Consider the following 20,485-nt stretch of genomic DNA (forward strand, 5'->3'; position numbering starts at 1 on the left):
CAAATAGCAAAAAAAAAAAAAAGATATCAACTAGCAAACTTCTTGCTAGATTTTGAGCTTCACTAAACATTGCAGTGCAGTTGCCCTGACTTTCCCAAACCATGGAATATACATTTATTGTCAGGCCGTAGATATGTATACATAGGATCCAAATTCGACCGCTCCAGACACGTCGACGCGCCCGCCATCTTGGAACAGTCAGCGTGTCATCACTCACAGTAAGAATCAATGATGCCACGTAGCGTCTGGTTTTGAAACTGCCGAGATTTAAATTACTGAAGAAATGGGATAACCTTTCACATGTGAGAATGTGTTTGTTTGTGTTTTTATATTTATCAACTCAACTCTATATTACAGGTTTTTATACTATGTTAATCTTTTAATGTAGTATTAGCTGACGCTTTCGTCTTGTTTTAATGTGTTAGTTTATCTAAATCATCTGCTGAAGTCTATTGCATATATAGATATTCATACATGCGTCTAACTACGGTTGCAGACGCACAGACAACTCGCACTCGTGTTCACGGACTTTGACCGTTCCAATATGGCGGACGGCTAAATATAATGGTGACGTTTTTGTGGGCGGAGCTTAAGTGGATGCAGAACGATTCCCCTGGCCGCTTCACTAACGCTAGTTTGCAAGTTTTGTTAGCTTGATTTTTAACAATGACTGGAGAAAATCTGATTTTATCTTAATGTGTTAGGTCACTCACTGTCCAGGACCGCGATTGTTTTTTTGCAAAAGTTAATTTTAACGGACGGAACCAGATTGTCCGTACCTGATAGAGAAGCCAAGCATAAGAGAAACTGAGGGCATATAAATCTTTAGATGTGCTGAATGGTCACGTACAAGACTTGTGTTGTGTGGTACGATCCGAAGCTCTAACAGTTACCTAGTCAGCGCCAAGGTCAGAAGACGACCATGTAAAGAGTGACATTACAGTGCAATTTTAATGATGTGAATATTTTCTAGAAATAAAATTTCCAGATACAGCAAATTCATTTTTTAACTATGTATTTGATTATTCTTTCTTACCAGGTTCTTCAAAAAGTCTAGTCACAAATCAAACACAACAATGTAGGCTATACAATCATAATAGTCAAGTCAAGTCAAGTCAAGTTTATTTGTATAGCGCTTTTCACAATACAGATTGTATCAAAGCAGCTTCACAGTATTAAATTTAAATAATACAACAAAGTTTGTTTCAAGAGGAATTTATTGATTGATAAAATTAAATTAAATATCCCCAAAATATCCCCAAAACTATTAAACTAATAGTCACAATAGTTTAGAAAACATTATGCGATACAATTTCAAATTGGACCCTGTACTCCGTCCATTCTTGCACCCAACAACACAACAAGATGATATTTAATTATAATAATAATATTTTAAGCTCCTTCTAATGTAGCCGAATCAGTGCTGGTTTGTATTGGCTGTCTCCAGTTTTCCTTTTTTATTTATTTTTTATTTTATTATTTTATTTGTATTATTATTAATGCTTAAAACAATACACAAGTAATAACAGATAACCAGTTTTCCTTATTTGTTTTGCCTCCAGCTAACGCCGTGACGTAATTGTGACGTCGACGCAAAAGGGGTCTATATATGGTGGCCAGAGCAAAATAAAGTGTAATTTCAACTCAATTACTTAGCCTATGTATTTAAACACATACACAAAAAATTTAAGATTATTTTTCGACAATGACCGACTGGCTGTACACATTTCCTACTTGTTGTTTACCTACTCTCCAACACTAGATGGCCCACATGATCCGTCATGCCACAGCATTCCGCTGCAGAAGAAGACACTGAGAACTATTGCCAGAATGTATGAGAAATATATCTGCACTGTAGCAATAGCTGTTATTGCAGCTGATGTGCGTTTGTAGGATCTCACTGATGAGAGGCCTGTGAAACGGAGCAGTATGTCAGTGCATTTTGAGGAGAGGAGTGGTGTGATCCCGTGTAAAACAGCATGGGGCTCATGGTATCAGACTATGGAAGAGGTTTTCATCGAAGTCAATGTTCCTCCTGGTACTTCAGCCAAAGAGATCAAGTGTAACATCGGGAGCAAACAGATAGAGCTTCGTGTGAAAGACCAACAGATCTTCAAGGTATGATGAGCATAGAGGAGACGAGGAGTAAATTAAATCTTTACAAAGTGTTTAGATTAAGATATTATTAATATAGAGACCAGATAGTAACTTTTCGTGGAGAGATGTTCGTGTCCTGTTGTTTTGTGCTACGTATAATGACACCTAACTATATTAAAAAGTAAACTTTGACAACTTAATACACAAATGACCATAACTGACAATCAAAATGGACATGTTACAGCCTTCTGAAACCTAAAGATTAATTGGTGAATGAAAATATATGCTTTTCATGTTCAACTTCAGATTTTATAGTATAATGTGCTCTCTGATGTCATTAAAATATACAATAATACTAGTTAAAAATGTAAGTAAATAAAAAACAACGTTTAAAACAGTAAAATATGTTTTATGTTGTATTTTTTTGTGCACACACACTAGTATACATTAGCAGTGCCTGTACAGAAATCTCAAATTCAACTAACTGTACATTATCCAGATTTGCACATTATCTCTCAGCTAAAGGTTTAATGGAATGATCCGTTACTATAATATTAATTTATTTTATTTTATTACACATTTTATGTAAGCATGGGCCAAAAAAAAAACTTTATTACATAAGTGTCTTGTTTCTATCAAATAAATATTTTATATGTGATTTTGGGGCAATACATATTATTACATACATATTGGGTAACACTTTAGTTTATTGTCCAATTCTCACCAGTAACTAGTTGCTTATTAGCATGCATATTACTATGACATTGGCTGTTTATTAGTACTTCTAAAGCATATATTAATGCCTTATTCTGCATGACAATACTCTACATCCCTTAATCTTACCCAAAGCTAAACTTAACAACTACCTTACTAACTATTAATAAGCTGTAATTAGGAGTTTGAGGCAAAAGTCGTAGTTCATAGTGAGAATTGGACCCTAATCTAAAGTGTGATCAAATATTGTAATAACAAGTTTCATAGAATTTCATAAGATGTTATTTTTTTATAGGAATATTGCAAATGTAAATCACACTTATTAATGTCAGATGATTTAAAGGGTTGGTTCACCCAAAAATATTATATCAGTAATTACTCACCCTCATGTTGTTCCAACCCCGTAAGACTTTCGTTCATCTTCGGAACACAAATTAAGATATTTTTGATGAAATCTGAGAGCTGATCACTCCTTCATAGTCTGCTAGGTGATCGATATCTGCCATCCCAGAAAAGTTAGTAAAGACATCGTTAAAATAGTCTAAGTGACTACAGTGGCTCAACCATACGTTTATCAAGCGACGAGAATACTTTTTGTGAAAAAAAAAAAAAAAAAAACTTTATTCAACTATTATTTTTCTCCTATGTGGACCTGAATTGAATGAATTCACGTAGTGTAACAGCGCAGCGCTTCTGGGTTGTACGACAGAACGTAGGCTCACTATTGACCAGCATCACACACATGACCAGTGTCGGCCAATAGTGAGCCTACGTTCTGTCGTACAACCCAGAAGCGCTGCGCTGTTACGCTACGTCAACAGCTTAGGAGAATGACATGGAAGAGAAGAGATGGTTGAATAAAGTTATTTTCTCATGCGCCTCTATTGTGTGCTGCAATGTGGCATAGGCATGTGAAACGTCCCACTGAGGTACACGTTGCTGGTGATGCTAATGGAAACTATCAGCTACTTCTACATTTTAAATTGTTTTCTGTCGTCTCGTAGGGGAAGCTGTTTGGATCTACTGTCGGCGACGAAGCAACATGGACGTTAGGTAAGACTAAAAGCCATTTACATATTCATGTTGGAGTAAATAGTGCATGTAGCTTGTTGTCTTTGTTGTGCCATGCAGAGGACAAAAAAATGATCCAAATAGTTCTCATGAAGATGAACCGAGAGGCTGGGAACTGCTGGCAGTCTCTTTTGGAGGGAGAGTACGCGGCGGACCCGTGGGTGCAGGATCAGATGCAGAGGAAGCTGACACTGGAGAGGTTCCAGAGAGAGGTGCGGAAATATTCCACTACACCCTGCTGGGCTCACACTTCATTCAGATGTACCTGAAGGTCTTATGAACAACCTCCTGAATTAAAAAAATAGAAATGTATATATTTGCCAAATTATGTCAAACTACATTTCAAAAGTACGATTTTTTAAGACGTTTTTGAAAGAAGTCTCTGTACACGACACCGTTTTTAAGTAAAAATTTAACTTTTTATGTATTTCGGCCATTCATTTACATGACAGAGGCATTTTGGGGACCTGAAAGTGAGTTTCAAAGTGCAAGTTTTTGAAAATGATACTGTTATCTTCTCCGTGTAACTACAAAAACACAAATTTGTGAAAACAGTGACGTCATGCGCATTACATGTTCAGTCTATAGGCACGTAGTTTTTCTTCAACTACTGGCTTGGCAGCAGAATACTGTTTGTAGTTGTTTTTGTGGATGCGTGTGAACAGGGATCATTTTGATGTCTGTACGCAGAAAAAAAATCATTTTTAGTACATTGTCATGTAACCGTGTCCTTATGCTCAACAAAAACGGTTATATTGTGAGATATTTGTACAATTTAAAATAACTTTTCTATTGAAATATATTTGAAAAATGTAATTAAATGTTATCCAAGCTGTATTTTCAGTATCATTGATCATGATTTAATGCTCAAGAAACATTTATCAATTTTGAAAACAGCTGTGCTGAATATTTTAGTGGAAACAGTGATGCACTTTTTCGCAGGATTATTTGATCAATAGAAAGTCCTAAAGAAACTTCTCTTGTAACTTTCTAAATGTCTTTATAACTGAACAGTAGTGTAATCATTATTTATACCTTCTGTTTCAAACAGAACCCTGGATTTGACTTCAGCGGGGCGGAGATCTCCGGGAACTTTCAGGGCGGTGGACCAGATTTCTCCAGCTTGCAAAAATAAAAGGACTACTTTCATTAATGTACTTGGTGTAGTCTTACCAAATTGCACCAGTTTATTTCCATTGAGAACCTATTTTCCACATTTCTTCCTTTGGTTTAAAATATAACCACAATGCTATCTGGCTACTGATATAAAGCCATAATCTAAAAATCACAAGCAGCCTTTGACTCGAGTCTTTATGGTGGTTTTAATTTACCAATGCCAAGGTTTTTTGTAAATGCAGCACAGTGGTTTTAGAAGGCTATTGGCTCAACCATCCTTTAAATGTCAATAAAGTTTTTCAAGCACTTATTAACTGGCTTTTCTCAAACACCACAAACAAGCATGTGTCGCATTTCAATACAGTTTTATTGAAAGGTTCAACTACATCACTTTGCAAAACGCTGCCAAAACAAAGGAGTCACTTGCATTAAATTCAATCCATTTCAACAGTTTTATTTGAACCACTCATCTTTGTTTGGAGTTGAATTTATACCAGGTATAAAACAAATGGTCATGTTACATAAGATAGTAATAACCAAATGTAAAATAAGCTTCAGCCTGGTTAGTTAGTAATTAGCTATTTTCTTAGAGGCGTTAAATCAAGTTAAAACCTGTATTTCCGTAGCCATCCAGATTTCATCATGCCACATTAGAAAGCCAAAATAAAAGAAAACAAAAACAAAAAACCATCTCATTTTCATCACCTTGGGTAGGAGTGTGCATTACAACAGCTGACAACCTAGGGTGGGAGTTAAGGGTTTTGGGCCTGATCTCTTGGTTCTGATGTTGTCTTGAATCTCAAAACCCTTCTCCCTCCTCTTCCACACAGTGGACTGAGGACCTAGGCGGTTCTATACTTCATTGCTTTAAACAACCAGCGCTTTTTGCGCCGATTCAAATGAACATGTGCAAGTCTTACCAGTGAAACCCATCTGATAAACTTGCTCAAACCCACCCTTGACTAGTAATCAAGATTGAGCCAGTGTGGATGTTAAATAAATACAATCACGGCAGGTGTCATAGAGGACATAAAGACTGAGGAAGGAATTAAAGTTAGCAGAAATGAAGCACTTTAAAGAAATTAGTGTTGGGTGTCCATAGCATAGATTAAAGTATTAAACCAATCACACGGTTTTCCATAGGACTGAATTAAGTTGTTCAGTCATGGGCACTCAACACTAACAGTCTTAATAAGCAGATTCAGGAATCGTGGGTAGATGTGCAATCTTGTAGTAACTATGCTTCAGTTGTCTGGCGGTTCTACCCGAAATCATCCATCGCAGTCTCTGGCCATTTGGTTTCAGGCACTTGGTGGTGGCGTATTCAGCCAGGCATTTAGCAACAAGCTCCCTCATGCAAACCAGGTCTCCAGCTTTAACCTGAAAAGCAAAAGCAAAATCCAATCAACAATCGTTGCACAGAATCAATCCCCACCCAACATTCATAATTTGATTGTGATGCATTTTTGCTATTCGCAGTTCAGAAGAGAGAGACAGATCTCACGCACAACACGACAGCCCCTGCTTAACGAGTGACGATGGAGGACAGAACTAAACATCCAGGCGCAAGAGACGCTGTTCCCAAGGCAGCACGCTCCGAAACGGACCACGAGACAAGCGAATTATAGTTTGGGCTTCGTGTGAGTGTCTAAACGATCAAATATACACAATATGTCTAAAACCATCGGCTTGGAAATTCATTTACAGTCACAGTTCATGTAAATGGACGCAAATAGTTGGGAGAAAAATATGGTGCATCAGTAGATGCTTCACGATAGAAAAACTAGCTTTTTGTTTATTTTCCCGGTCCTCTTCCGTACACCACTTTCAAACATGGTGAAACGAAAGGGAGACGATGGTATTGGTGCTACTTGGGGGAATTATGCAATGGAGGAAAGGTTCATAAGCTATGGCAACAATACTCCAGCCTTTCTGTTGTTTCTTTGAGGTACTACCAGGACAAAGTGAAAAAAGATAAAGGCTGGCAAATGGTAATGGAGGTGCTTCTGCAACCCCGTGAGTACTGGAATTAGCATTAAGCCAACACACCACTTCGGTAGTTTGATGAGTCTTGTTTCCAGAAGTCAGTCTCTAGTTTGGCCTTCTCGATGGCATCACGCATGTCGTTATAGACCTCAAGCAATGATTGGTAGGGAAGCAGTGTGTAGTCTGACATGTTTCTGGTCCACGACACAAATTTAGTTCGTGTCAGATTTAATTGGGGACTTCAAAAGAAGAAATTTAATCATAAGCTTGGAGAATTTGATGTTTCCCCATTCAAAAAGATAGGAGCTGCGCTTGCATGCCCAAGAGACGTTTCAAAGATGGCTACCGAGTGAAATGACTCGTCTTAGAGGGACTTTGTCTGAACCCAGCATAACTGGTTGTGCAACACTTCGCTTATGTCTCCACCTGATTTCCCAACCAAGTAAACAAGAACTTTCCCTGCCAGCGTTTTTTTTTTTTAAGTTGCCTGCCAGTGCATTTTTCATAATTTTCACAAATATTTCATTGCCCCCAGAATATTTTGTTGTATGAATATCTAAACCTGCAAGAAATTAATGAATAAATAAAATATAAAAGAACAGACCCTCTTTTGCTTTAAAAAATAAAAATAATAATTCTAGCTTCTAAATTCTTTATCAACACTTGAATAGGAGTAGGTTTCATAAACAAGCAACATTGAGCAAAAAGCTTAGAGAAAAAAAGAAAAGAAAAAAAAACGTCAAAGACTACATCTGGGTCGCATTCAGAACGATGAGCAAAACACAGATGGAGTAGATCAAGTCCATCAACACCCCCAAAGAACACAGTCCTAAAGCACTTCCTGGGTCGACATTTCATTCGGTAATGTTAAGCAGTTTTGATTTATATGCAGTTTAATGTTGATGATCAGGTTATTTTACATACGCATCTGCGTTCATAATGCCATCGATAGTTTCGATAAGGAGATTCAGTAATCTTTCAAAAGAGGTGTAATAGCGCCCAACTGTTAACAGTGAAAACACAGAAAGCCGGAAAATTCCATCAATGGCGGGGAAAGAGTTAAGCAGCAGCCATTTGTGGAAATCAGTAAATCTGCTAAAGGAAACTCACAGACAAACGCTCCAGTAGACCATCTAGAGCCTCTTTCAGAGCCGGAACTGGCTCACACTCATACTGATCCTCGATCTCCAGGGCCAGAAGGGACAAAGCAAGCAGTGAAGGCTGTAGAAACAGATTTATAGTCAAACTCCAAACATACTTTGTTTAGATATCGAACTGTAGAATGGTCCAAACAGCTTACCTTTATTTTAGTGAACATAAAGGAGCAATGGCAAGCTTTCAACTGAGCCTCAAGCCTCTCAATGTTCAGAATACTCTTACTGAAAAGAAACATTGAAACATTATTTCAGTAGGCCAACTACATAATTTAAAACAGGTTATGCTTATTTTCAAGAAACATACACTCATTCAAACATGTGGGTACTGACTGTCAGAAAGACTTTAAGAAATTAATACCTTATTCAGCAAGGATGCATTAAATTTATCAAAAGTGACAGTAAAAGACATTCATAATGTTACAAACGATTTTAATTTCAAATAAGTGCTGTTCTTTTGAACCTTCTATTCAAAGAAACCGTAAAAAAAAAAAAAAACATTGTTTCCACAGAAATTAAGCAGCACAACGGTTTTCAACATTGATAATAAAGAAATGTTTGAGCATTAATGATCACAGGAATAAATTACACTTTGAAATGCATTAGAATAGAACAGACACTTTAAACTGTAATAATATTCCACAATATTACATAATTCTTACCAACTTTTGAACAGCATTATATACACAAAGTCGAGCCGCTCACCTTTCTGTGTCCATCTCTTGAATGTGAGAGTGAAAGAATCTGAGGAAGTGAAGGGCAGTTGGAGCCTTGACCTTCCAGTAGAGCTTTTCCAGAACAATCTTCTCCATCCTCATCATGTCATGGACCGTAAAGCGATTCTGACTGATCCTGATGAGGTCACTGGCCAAAGGAATAGTCCTCTCTTCTTCTGAGGTCTTCACAGCGATGTAGAAGCAGCAGAGACCCACACAGGACAGATGCTTGGGCTGAATCTGAAGAAAAGACAGGGGCCTACAGATAAAACCTCTTTGATTCATATTCAGAAAGTCGAATACTGAGATGACTAAGCCCATTGGTATAATAAACATTTAAATTTGTCCAAAAATACACACCTTCACCACAGCCAGGAATCGATCTAGAAGATTCACAGCAAGGGAGAACGTATCCCCACTAAAGCCAAAGAATCGTGTCAAGGACAGAAGCTCTCTCACTTGAAAGTCTCGAAGCTTGACAGTCATTCTCAGACCATTATCCTGAGCAGACTCGATAACTCGGAGTCCACTGAGTTTGGGCTGATATCTGGCTTCTTGGTCCAGAAGAGCTTTGAGCTGGACTGGAAAAGGCAAAGCCCCTGCTCCGGTAACCTTGTCAATCATCTGAAATTGTAATACAACAACATTTAGAATTAAATTATAAACGCTAAACTAAAGCACTTAAGATAACAGCAAAATAAATTCTACATTGTGGATAATTCAGCCATGTACAAATGTGGCATGTTGTTGAATGCTTCTATTAGACGGTTTTCCAGATAGACAATTTAACGTGGGATGCAAATACAAGCTGAAAACATCTGACCTCTGCACTACTAGTGCGATAAAGTAAATATGAATCGAAGTAGGCTAAATTATGATACACCTCCCAGTGCTCAAGTGTTCCCAAAATATTTGATTTCAGAATATTAAAGTCTTACACCTGTTTTTAAGGACATTAAATGATACCTTTGTAACAGTGGAAGTTAAAGGGCTAGTTCACCAGAAAAAAATTTATTCTGTAATTAATCACTTACCCTCAAGTTGTTCCAAACATGTAAAACTTTCATTCATTTTAGGAACACAAATTAAGATATTTTTTGATAAAATCTGAGAGCTTTGTCCCTCCATTGACAGCTAACGTTAGGCAACTACACTTTAAAAAAAAAAAAAGTTAATAAATAGATCGTAAAACTAATCCATGAATCGAACGGTTTAATCCAACATTTCTGAAGACTCGCTTTATGACGAACAGATTGAATTCAGGCTTTTTATTCACATAAACATTGATCAGCGAACATAAACAGAAGCTCAACCTAACATGCCTAATGCACAAACCTCATTGGCTCTTGCTGAAGCTCAAACATGCTGCGTAACACCAGAACTAACTTCATTGGTTCTCGCACGTTAACAAAGCGATCGAGTCTCTTCAGAAAATTGACAACACCTTATTAAAATGGGTTTTAAAATCTCATTATGAACTTTTTGAAGCGTCAAAGTGGCAACGTTAGTAGTTGCTTAACTGTCAATGGAGGGACAGAAATCTCTCAGACTTCATTAAAAATAACTTAATTTGAGTTCTTAAGATGAATATAAGTCTTACGGGTTTGGAATGACATGAGGGTGAGTAATTAAAGACATACATTTTTTTTTGGGGGGGGGGGGGGGGGGGGGGGGGAGAATATCGCTATAAGCTCAAACAAGTGTTGTGTACCTTGAGCACTTTGAGAACGAGGGTCTAAATACATGCCCGGGCATGTCCAGACTTACAAAACTATTAGCTGCTAATGCACTTCAATATTCACGCGTTGACAATGTACTCAACGCAAAAGTGCTTATGTTTTACAACGTCGTCTTTATTTTCTGCGTAACTCAATGGTGTAAATCAGAGCTCGAGACTGGCTCACTCGTGCGCGAGGGCCGCTGGTCATGTCAGGGCATGTCCACTAACCAAACAGTCTATGCTAACAGTTACTAACCAGCGAGTTCACGAGGTTTGTGCTCCGTTTAAGCCGTTCAACTACACCTGGTTTTGTTTCAATCGACTTAATGTTAAACTTTAACTTAATATATATTCATATTAACAATTTAGCTTCCATTTCCAAGCCATACATTTAACGTTTAGCGTATGAACATAGAGAAGCTTCTGTTGTTTTACGGTGGTGGAGAACATGTGTAGGCCTGATCAACCATCAGTTTAAAAGAAACATCTAGAGAGCTTGAAAAAAACATATCGCAATGTAATAAGTACACTGCGCCTTTATTTACAAAACCTGATATATTAATAATAAATTAATATATTCCTTACCTTTTGTAGATTTGATGATCTGATTAAAAACAAATATATAAATCTTTGATTTTTATGAAATAAAGTTACTTAAAAAGAAAAAAGAAAGTTCAAAGTACGTAAGTTTAAAGCAAGATAACTTCTGCGCCTTGCACACCCCAACCCTTGGCGTCAGGCAATGACGCGCAGGATTCTTCCATGTTATATACTCCGAGAAAGTCCATGTCCAAACATAGGATCACCTTATTGGGCAGTGCTGACACAGAGCTCCGGCTTTCTAAATGCCTATTGGTTCGGGTTTGTCTGTACGCTTTGACCACGCCCCCATCAGGCAGACCGAGGCGGGGTTTAGTCGATTCCCATTGCTGTGAAAGGGATAGTTCACCAAAAAATGAAAATATTGTCATCACACACTAACTCTTTTTCCAAACCTGTATGAGTTTCTTTCTTCTGTTGAGCACACAGAATATTGGTAATCAAACAGTTGACGGCACCCATTAACTACAATAGTATATATTTTTTTTATACTATGGTAGTCAATGGCTGCCTTCAACTGTCTGGTTACCAATATTCTTCAAAATATCTTCTTTTGTGTTCAACAGAAGAAAGAAAATCTTACAGGTTTGGAAAAACTTGAGGGTGAGTAAGTGATGACAAAATTTTAATTTTTGGGTGAAGTCACCTTGAAGTCAAGCTCATTGAGCTCATAATGATATAAGCTCTAAAAATACACAAAGTAAAAGCATTGGGTTAGGAAACAGAAACATACAAAAAAGTATTTAAAGTAGGCTATATTAAATCACCACCATAACTATGTGAAACTAAAATCCGCACTGTAACTGCCCCGAAAAAAAAACCCTCAAAGCATCAGTTAACCTCACATGAGCACAATATTTCTTATTCAATAAATACAAAATGAATAAATAAATAAAAATAAAAACACATTAAGAAAAAGAATACAAAATTGTATTAAATAATGATTACATTGAAACAAAATCAAAACAAAATTGTCTTTCTGTTTCTATTGTCTTTGAGAAGCTTTTCACGTTCTAGAATGTTCTAGATAGAAGGTTCCAGGCCAAGGTTACAACAACAACAGTTCGCCAAAACAACAAAACATCTGAACATACATAAGCACTGTGACTGTGACTCAAAATGGTCAAACAAACAATCAAATTCAAAATTACTAGATAATAGAAATACAAGTTACATAGTTTTCATTTACAAACACATGGTCCAAGTTCACAGACAACATATTCATATTCCAAGATAAGTAAAAATAAGAATACAATTATTTTCTTAAATAAGAAAAATATTAATGTGTGAAATATTTATAAGGTGTTAAGAAATCAGAATGAAGAAATAAGGCCTGTGTTGATATAAAATAAATTTGCTAGCTTGGGCTGCTTAATGTTTCATTACCAAAAGATGGCGCCAAACATAACTACAAAAACCTTCACACCAAAAGCCAAGGATGAAATCGACATTTTCCGTTCAAAGAGCATTTATTTGCATCGTGCAAGCATGCTAAGATCTTTTTAAAGCATTTCTTATGAACACGGATAATCCGACAGCCTCTTCCCCTAACCCTCCTCACAGCTATTTCTAGAATTAGACGACATGACAATCTGACAGCTCTGATGCAGCTGCCTTTCAGACAGCACTCGATTTATTCCAAGACGCTCCTCAAGAGAAGAGATCCCCCAGAGCCAAGGGTTATAGGCCTGCCTTTTTCACAAGCTTTCCATAGAGATCATTTTAACCCAGTGCCCAGTTACGAAACTGAGCTCAAGGATGAGGGAAGTAGGTCTAGCTTTACCCCAGTTAATGAGCTGTGCAGAAACACAGCATGGGAGGACATTTTGCTTTCAGTCCTTCACTTTGACTGGATGTTTGAATGTATGTATGTATGCATATACGTGCATGGACAAATTGCAATAAATGGCTCGATCTGGGATGTTAAACAGGCATAATTATAGCTAGGCTACTAATTAAGGATCCTACTGTATTCTGCACTTGACTCAGTGTACAATATCCTGCAGACCATGGCTGATCAATATGCTTATCGGATGCAGGGCTGATTTGAGAATGCTTAATTATTTCCTACTGATTGAATATTCAGATTTTTAAATAATCCTCTATTATAAAATGGGGCAGCACACCCCCTGTTGCCTTGTTTGGGTGCAAAGCAAGCATACTCAAAGTCACAGCTTGAACAGGAGACCAGACAAGAATCCTGCTGTTTGGTGCACATGGCTCATTATTGAGATTCATCTGCAAGCCTCTTTTAGCTGGAAAGCTTGGCAAAATGACATTAAGACTCCAGGCCATTGCTGAACTGAAAATGCTTGACTTGAACATGGCTGATCTGATAGCGACTGACAGTGCACAGATAGTGAGGGAAGTTAAGCAGGTGATCCTGGCCTTCCCAGCTGACAGGGAACGTCCTCAGAACTTTAGCTAACGTTCTTTAGTTCAAATTCCTTCCAGTATAACGTTAAAGGAACACGCCGACTTTTTGGGACTTTAGCTTATTTACCGTACCCCCCAGAGTTAGATAAGTCCATACATACCCTTCTCATCTCCGTGCGTGCCATAACTCTGTCTGACGCACCCACCGCTAGCCTAGCTTAGCACAAAGACTGGAGGTAAACGGCTCCAGCTAGCATACTGCTCCCAATAAGTGACAAAATAACGCCGACATTTTCCTATTTACATGTTGTGATTTGTATAGTCACAGCATGTACAAATAAAGAGGTCACATGACACACAGCCATCTTCTAACCGTATACATACTGGGAACTATATTCTCAGAAGGCGAAGCACTGCTACTTGGGCGGAGTTATACAGAGAACATTCAAAAACGTTCACATAATGTTTGCTAAATTAATGGATTGTGTTTTCGTTTTCTTGGAATTTTCGTTTTTACTTGGTGCCGTTTACACGACACCGTTTTCAACTAAAAGTTTAAAACTTGTTATGCATTTTGGCCGTTCATTTACACGACAACAGCGTTGAAAACGGGCCTGAAAACGCAAACTTTTTGAAAACGGTGCAATTATCGTCTCCGTGTATAACAAACAAAAAAACACGAATGTGAATTGATCACACAGCAGTCAGATCTTCTTCTTTTTTTTCAGTCAGAAAATTCGTTCAGTGTCTTTTTATATTATTATTATTTCCAGGTATGCCTATTACATCAAGCAGAAATCACTATATAGTGTACATTACGAAATATATATATATTTCATGTTTCTCGTATTGCAACGAGGAATTGCTCTCCTTTGTTTCAAAGTAACTGCCGCCATTTTTTAAAAGGTGCATTAAATTGTTACAAAAGTTTTCTATTTCAAATAAATGCTGTTTCTTTGAAATATCTATTCATAAAAGAATGCTGAAAAAATGCACAATTTTCACAAAATTATTAAGCAGCACAACTGTTTTCAATATTAATAGCCAAAGAGAAAATATCCCTTATCATCCTTGCCATTCAAATCAGGTTTGACACTCTAAACGTAAGGAAAGAGCCCTTCATAAATGCCCCAATTTCTTTGTGAGACACTTGGCTCCATGACATTTAGAATATGGCATCATACTGTGAAGGATTTCCAAACGTTTTCCGCTGTTGTTGTTACCATCCTGCAGCCGGAACTGAAGTCCAACAGCATTCCTTTTTTTCCACTCCCCGAGACGAGTCACGGAGGCCTGCTCTGATCCGCACAGCAGGCAGTGCCAGCCTTTCGCCAAGTGAAGGTCTGCTGTGTCAGCCTCAATCTGTCTCTGTATCCTCGGCCGTGCCAACACTCTGTCTGCCAGGTGCCATGATGCTACAGTATACTCAGACCCCTCTCTCCAGGCTTCAGAGGCAAACGGGTGCAAATAATAAGACTCACAAAGATTCGCATGTCAATAGAAAGAGAGAATGACTCATATTGGCTCATATACAGTACATATAAACAGAGACTAATACAGATGGGCTCAGACAGGGAGGGTTACTGTCTTTTTTGAAGCTGTGCACAGGAAACATTTTGTTTCATAGCCTACTGATCAAAAGTGTGAAATCATTTTTTAATGTTTTATAAAGAGGTCTCTTATGCTCACCAAGGCTGCTTTTATTTAATCAACAAATCATCAGTAGGCCTAATACTGTTAAATATCATTAACATTTTAAATAACTGTTTTTCTAATATATTTTAAAATGTAATTTATTTCTGTCATGCAAAACTGAATTTTCAGTGTCACATGATCCTTCAGAAATCATTCTAATTTGATGATTTGATGCTCAAGAAACATTTCTTCTTATTATCAATGTTGAAAATGGTTTTGCTGCTTCATATTTTTGTGGAAACTGTAATACAATATTTTTTTCCCGGATGAATAAAAAGTTGACAGAACAGCATTTCTTTGAAATATACATCTATTGTAACATTATAAATGTTTTTGCTGTCATTTTTAATTAATTTAATGTTTCCTTGCTGAACATCATGCTTTTTAATTTTTTTTAAATTATTTTAATCCCAAACTTCTGAATGGTATCACGGTTTCCACAGACATATGAGCAGCACAACTGTTTTCAACATTGATAATAATCATAAATGTTTCTTGAGCATCAAATCATCATATTATAATGATTTCTGAGGGATCATGTGACACTGAAGACTGGAGTAATGATGCTGGAAATTCAGCTTTACCATCACAGGAATAAATTACATTTTAAAATATATTCAAATAGAAAACATATAATATAATATAATATAATATAATATAATATAATATAATATAATATAATATAATATAATATAACATAATACAAAAATATAATATTTCAATATATAGTACTGGTTTTACTGTATTTTTGAGCAAATAGATGCAGCCTTGGTAATCATAAGAGACTTCTTTCAAAAATATTTATAATCGTAAAACTATATATGTTCTAAACTATATATACACACTGGTAGTATGTGTATATATGTATATGATCTGAAAATATATACATCTTTTATCTTATGCTCCTGCTTCAGCTATACTGATGGCACAGATATGATATTCACGTCAATATGAAACTCAGGACCAGTTATTTCATCACATACCAATAACATGTAAACAAGGTAAATAAAGAAAGCTCTAGAGCTTTGATTGTGTTATCAACGTTAAGAAGATTTCAATAATGAACTTCATATGAGGTTGCTGGAATTCCCTCATTTCACTAATGTTTTTTCTAGTGTGTTGATTGGATTTGCTCAATTTAAAGGGACAGTTCACCCAAAATATTGTAATTTATCACAAGGCATATGGGGTTTGAAAGACATGAGTATGAATAAATGATGACAGCATGTTCATTTTTGGGATATTCCTTTAAGACTGTGAAATATCAGTATGAATAACTAATGCTGGATCAAACATGATTTACTCAGCAGTTTTAAAACTTTCAACCTCAAAGGCAAATGTAGCATAAAATAAAGCCTGAGTCAGGAGTGTTCGACCATTTCAAGGCCAAGAACTCCTTGGTGGATTGAGAGATGGATCAGCGACGTCCTGTTTGTAAAACTGACTGTTACATTTTAAATGGCCAATAAAACGCGTATAATGTCAATCCTCATGCATTTACATAGTTTATGATGCTGGCATTATATAATCGCGGACAGGATTTTATCTTTGGTGGAAGTTAACTTAATATTGTGTTTCTGTTTAAAGCCTAATATTTTTTTTTTTAGATCAAACAGTGATTGGCAAACCCCCTGCAGTACCACCCTGACTTAAGACAATAATGCAGTTTAAAAATGATTTTCCTTGTGAGTGCAAAAAATGAATGCAAAGAGGCCTAGTTCAAACTGTACTCAATACATTTATTATAAAAGCCAGAGGTCACAATGTGATATATGAAAGCTGAATTATTGCAGGTTTATGTGTTGAAAGACATAACTTTAAGATTGTTTTCCTGAAAAGTTTTCTGTGAACTAAAATGAAAGTCGCAGTTAAGATTAGCAGGAAAAGTCTTCCACATGCGAGGCATTTAGATGTGTTGCACTATTAAGTCTAGAGCGAGAACATGTGTGTTGGGTTCATGATGCTGAATTCATGTGTCAGTTCAGTTTTGTGTCTTATTTGTCTTTTTTGCTCTCTGGCTCCTCCTCCTCCTCCTCTTCCTCCTCCTCCTCTTCCTCCTCCTCCTCTTCCTCTTCCTCCTCCTCTTCTTCCTCCTCATGAGGGCCGACTAGCTCCTCTTCTTCAGGATCCTCCTGCAGGAGTGGCTTTGGTTTCTCAGACTTCTCTCCCTTGCTGAGTTTCTTATATTTTTGGAATATCTCATTGAGATTAAACTCTCGAATGATATTTTCCTGTAAAACACACAAGTGAATGTTTTAGAGAAGAATAACCAATTGCTGTGTAGTGTATATCTTGAGAGTGTTGGAGTTTGTACCTCAGTGAAGCTCCACCCAATGGCCCGTCCCTTCTTGTCCACCAGAGGGCGCCGCATGAGTTCTCGGCCACCCTGCAGTAGCAACAGGGAGGGCAGTTGCTTGCAGAGAGGCGAAGGGTTTACATTATACCTGGAATGAGAGCACAGGACTGTCAGTGTTGTCTTTAATCTTAACTAGTATAGCAAGATACATCTCTTAACAAGAATATTTCTATGTAATATTGCAGTATTTATCATAAATGATTTATCCGTTCCTATCATTCGTTTTTTTACAATTCATGTGCCCTCGTAATCTTTAATCAAAGTAGCTTCTAATCTCTCTTGTTGCGTGATCTCTTCTCTGATGATGTGTTTAGTGGCGCGAGGGCGGGGCAACCTGTCACTCACATCAGATCCACCAATAGCAAACCACAACCATCAAATCAATTCCCCATGGACGAAAGTCCCGCACTACATTTGTTCTTGTTCGAGAAGCCGTTTCACTCGGATATACGCCACAATATAGGGAAGAAAAGACTATTGCTACTTCTGTTTCATGCTAACTTAGAAGAGAAATAAAGATGGCTTTACCTCTCGGCAACTGCTCCGTATTGTCCAATGTCCACTTTTCCAAATTTGAGGCCTAAGCAGCTATAGCTGTTGAACACAGGCAAAGTCATTAACCTCATTAAGAGTAGATGTGTGTGTTAGTAGTGTGACTTACTTAAGTGAGAGGTCAGCAAAAATGGGGGCAAAAGACTGACACTCTGGAGACCAGTTGGCATAAAACTCAACAATCCATGTCTCACGACCGTCCCTTTGCAGTTCTTCCTAACATTGTATAGAATAATGTGCACATTAGTTTCAGTTCATGACATAACATGACATAAAATTAAATAATGTCACGTGGAATCTTTATTAGTAGCAGAGTTTATTCTACTGTAACATGGCCTCAAAAGTCAAATAAGAATCTGGATCTATATGCAGGTAAAAAGGTACATATCCATGACTTGACCGTGGGACACATGACATGAGACGTAGCGCTTGATATTGACCCGTAACACCATGAACCATGAGAGGCACATACACACAAACAAACAATAATCCACAAGGGGAAAGGATAGACACAATTTGAAATAGCAAACTGAAACATGATAACAGGGAACAACTAATTACAAAGAGCAAAAGAACTAAGACCATGGACAGAACAACAAATCAACATGAACGCATGAATTGCAAATTTCAAAATAAAAGACATGACACAAATCACAGGAACCTGACAACGGCAATGTATTGTCAGATGACTTGTATAGCTACTTTCTATCAGTAACATGTGATATCAAATTTAAGCGTTATATATATTTTTTTTTATATCGGGAATGTACAAAAATTATGGCAAATTACAAATGATTACACTGAAAAGGGGAAAAAAAACCATCTTGATGCTTGTTTTAATATAAAAACAAGAATATAAATATTAAAAATGTTATTAAAAAGCACAAGTGTTTGAGTGTTTCACATGCATATCAACATGCAAAAGAAGATATTGGTCAAATATACTGAAGTCTGACTGAATTCCACTCACATCTATAGTTGAGTCACTGAAGTATTTGATGTACTCGGGCCCCATGTGGATCGGTGGTTTACATGTGATCAAGAACACTGTATAGAGAAGGCACAGTATCAGAAATGTAATATCGCACATAACAGAATTATGTAATGCTGTTATTTTCCGAATCACGTGTGTACTTGTGACTATTTCCAAGTGTGTCTTATTTTCATTTATTTACCCACACACAGCGAGAGGTAGAGAAGGCCAAGTCTCAGGTCCACTCGGAAGAACAGCACAACGTTCGCCACCTTACTGAAGAGAAATAAATTCCCTATGTGTTGCTCCACGGTTACTGAGAGGGAAAGAGATCAATCCTCAATTCAAATAAAGCACCATCGATGTACAGATTTTTCATGAATATCTATTTGATGATGTGTGTGATCTGAACTTACTGGCTCTGCGGTTCTTCATCATGACAATGGCACTGAGAAACATTAAAATCTCCACCTCCCTCTATAAGGAGCAATAATACAGATATTGCAAATAATTAAACACATAGGCTTTATATTTATAAAAGTCTGGAAACATTACTATTGACTCATCAATGAATCCTGAAAAAAGTTTAACATGCAGGTTCCAAAAAAAAATATTAAGCAGCACAACTGTTTCCAACTTTGATAATAAATCATCATATCAGAAAGATTTCTGGATAATGTGACAGCTTAAAATTCAGCTTTGATCACAGAAATAAAATATATTTAAAGTATATTCAAATTGAAAAAACATTATTTTAAATTGTAATAATATATGACTGTTTTTTCTGACCGGTACTGTATAATAATGACATTATTGTAGGCTGTAGGGTACACTTAGATATTGCGTTTTGTTTTATTTACAGGGACAGACAGCACAGCATGCAGCAGTACCAAGGTCCAAAAACATGTCAGTAGTACCATGTTACTTTTCTGCTAGTGCAAGTGTAAAGTGTTATTAAGCTGCAATAAAGTTATGCTATAGTAAAAAATACTTTATATGAGCATCACAGTTTCCTGAAGGCTGTCTCTGAGCTGCAGCACTGACCCAGTCGAAGGCGCATGAGTTGTTGTCTTCTCTCTGAGAGGGCAAATGCTCGCACAGTCCCGGGCAGCGGCGCACGAGTGGAAACGCCAGGGTCATCAGCAGTGACAGCAGGTAATAGGGACGATAAAACCATTTATAAATCTTTGGAAGATGGTATAAAGTGGAAACAAGGCCTCTAATTAAACTCATTGCTGCAGCCGATGTAAAAACCAACTCCCATGTGGTAAAGGAAAGAGAAGGGGAGGGTAGAAATAGATCATAAGGCAGCTGAGGGGTGAGTGCGGTAATATGAACCTTCAGACCAGATAAGCGCGT

At 37.1% G+C, this 20,485-nt stretch overlaps 3 protein-coding genes across 3 annotated transcripts; 1 reads left to right on the plus strand and 2 right to left on the minus strand.

Moving 5' to 3' along the window:
* The first annotated feature begins 1,787 nt into the window (after positions 1-1,787).
* Positions 1,788-5,686, plus strand: nudcd2 (NudC domain containing 2). Its single transcript, XM_082177817.1, has 4 exons — positions 1,788-2,118; positions 3,816-3,864; positions 3,943-4,094; positions 4,934-5,686. Exons 1-4 carry the CDS (start codon positions 1,930-1,932, stop codon positions 5,015-5,017), a joined length of 474 nt encoding a protein of 157 aa, XP_082033943.1. The 5' UTR covers positions 1,788-1,929; the 3' UTR covers positions 5,018-5,686.
* Positions 5,347-11,325, minus strand: ccng1 (cyclin G1). Its single transcript, XM_082177816.1, has 6 exons — positions 11,160-11,325; positions 9,215-9,478; positions 8,844-9,094; positions 8,285-8,363; positions 8,095-8,205; positions 5,347-6,378 (listed from the first exon to the last, which is right to left on the minus strand). Exons 2-6 carry the CDS (start codon positions 9,476-9,478, stop codon positions 6,187-6,189), a joined length of 897 nt encoding a protein of 298 aa, XP_082033942.1. The 5' UTR covers positions 11,160-11,325; the 3' UTR covers positions 5,347-6,186.
* A 5,638-nt stretch (positions 11,326-16,963) lies between these two features.
* Positions 16,964-20,431, minus strand: tmx2a (thioredoxin-related transmembrane protein 2a). The gene is made up of 8 exons (XM_082178060.1): positions 20,171-20,431; positions 19,543-19,603; positions 19,329-19,442; positions 19,124-19,200; positions 18,263-18,369; positions 18,130-18,195; positions 17,560-17,689; positions 16,964-17,476 (listed from the first exon to the last, which is right to left on the minus strand). The coding sequence occupies exons 1-8, from the start codon at positions 20,357-20,359 to the stop codon at positions 17,240-17,242; spliced, it is 981 nt and encodes a 326-aa protein (XP_082034186.1). The 5' UTR covers positions 20,360-20,431; the 3' UTR covers positions 16,964-17,239.
* Between the last annotated feature and the right edge of the window lie 54 nt (positions 20,432-20,485).

This window comes from Leuciscus leuciscus (assembly GCF_965113295.1).
Source record: "Leuciscus leuciscus genome assembly, chromosome: 8".
In the NCBI taxonomy this organism is placed as follows: Eukaryota; Metazoa; Chordata; class Actinopteri; order Cypriniformes; family Leuciscidae; genus Leuciscus; species Leuciscus leuciscus.

What these genes read in the sequence shown, in the direction of transcription:
- tmx2a (XM_082178060.1), bottom strand. Translation starts at nt 20,359, where the DNA reads ATGAGTTTAATTAGAGGCCTTGTTTCCACTTTATACCATCTTCCAAAG. An exon ending in TCAGTGACTCAACTATAGAT is followed by an intron (nt 18,370 to 19,123) that starts GTGAGTGGAATT and finishes ATACAATGTTAG; the next exon opens with GAAGAACTGCAAAGGGACGG. An exon ending in TACGGAGCAGTTGCCGAGAG is followed by an intron (nt 17,690 to 18,129) that starts GTAAAGCCATCT and finishes CTCTCATTCCAG; the next exon opens with GTATAATGTAAACCCTTCGC.
- ccng1 (XM_082177816.1), bottom strand. Translation starts at nt 9,478, where the DNA reads ATGATTGACAAGGTTACCGGAGCAGGGGCTTTGCCTTTTCCAGTCCAG. An exon ending in GATTCCTGGCTGTGGTGAAG is followed by an intron (nt 9,095 to 9,214) that starts GTGTGTATTTTT and finishes TCTTTTCTTCAG; the next exon opens with ATTCAGCCCAAGCATCTGTC. An exon ending in TTATGTTCACTAAAATAAAG is followed by an intron (nt 8,206 to 8,284) that starts GTAAGCTGTTTG and finishes CTGTTTCTACAG; the next exon opens with CCTTCACTGCTTGCTTTGTC.
- nudcd2 (XM_082177817.1), top strand. Translation starts at nt 1,930, where the DNA reads ATGTCAGTGCATTTTGAGGAGAGGAGTGGTGTGATCCCGTGTAAAACA. An exon ending in CGAAGCAACATGGACGTTAG is followed by an intron (nt 3,865 to 3,942) that starts GTAAGACTAAAA and finishes TGTGCCATGCAG; the next exon opens with AGGACAAAAAAATGATCCAA. An exon ending in TGGAGAGGTTCCAGAGAGAG is followed by an intron (nt 4,095 to 4,933) that starts GTGCGGAAATAT and finishes TGTTTCAAACAG; the next exon opens with AACCCTGGATTTGACTTCAG.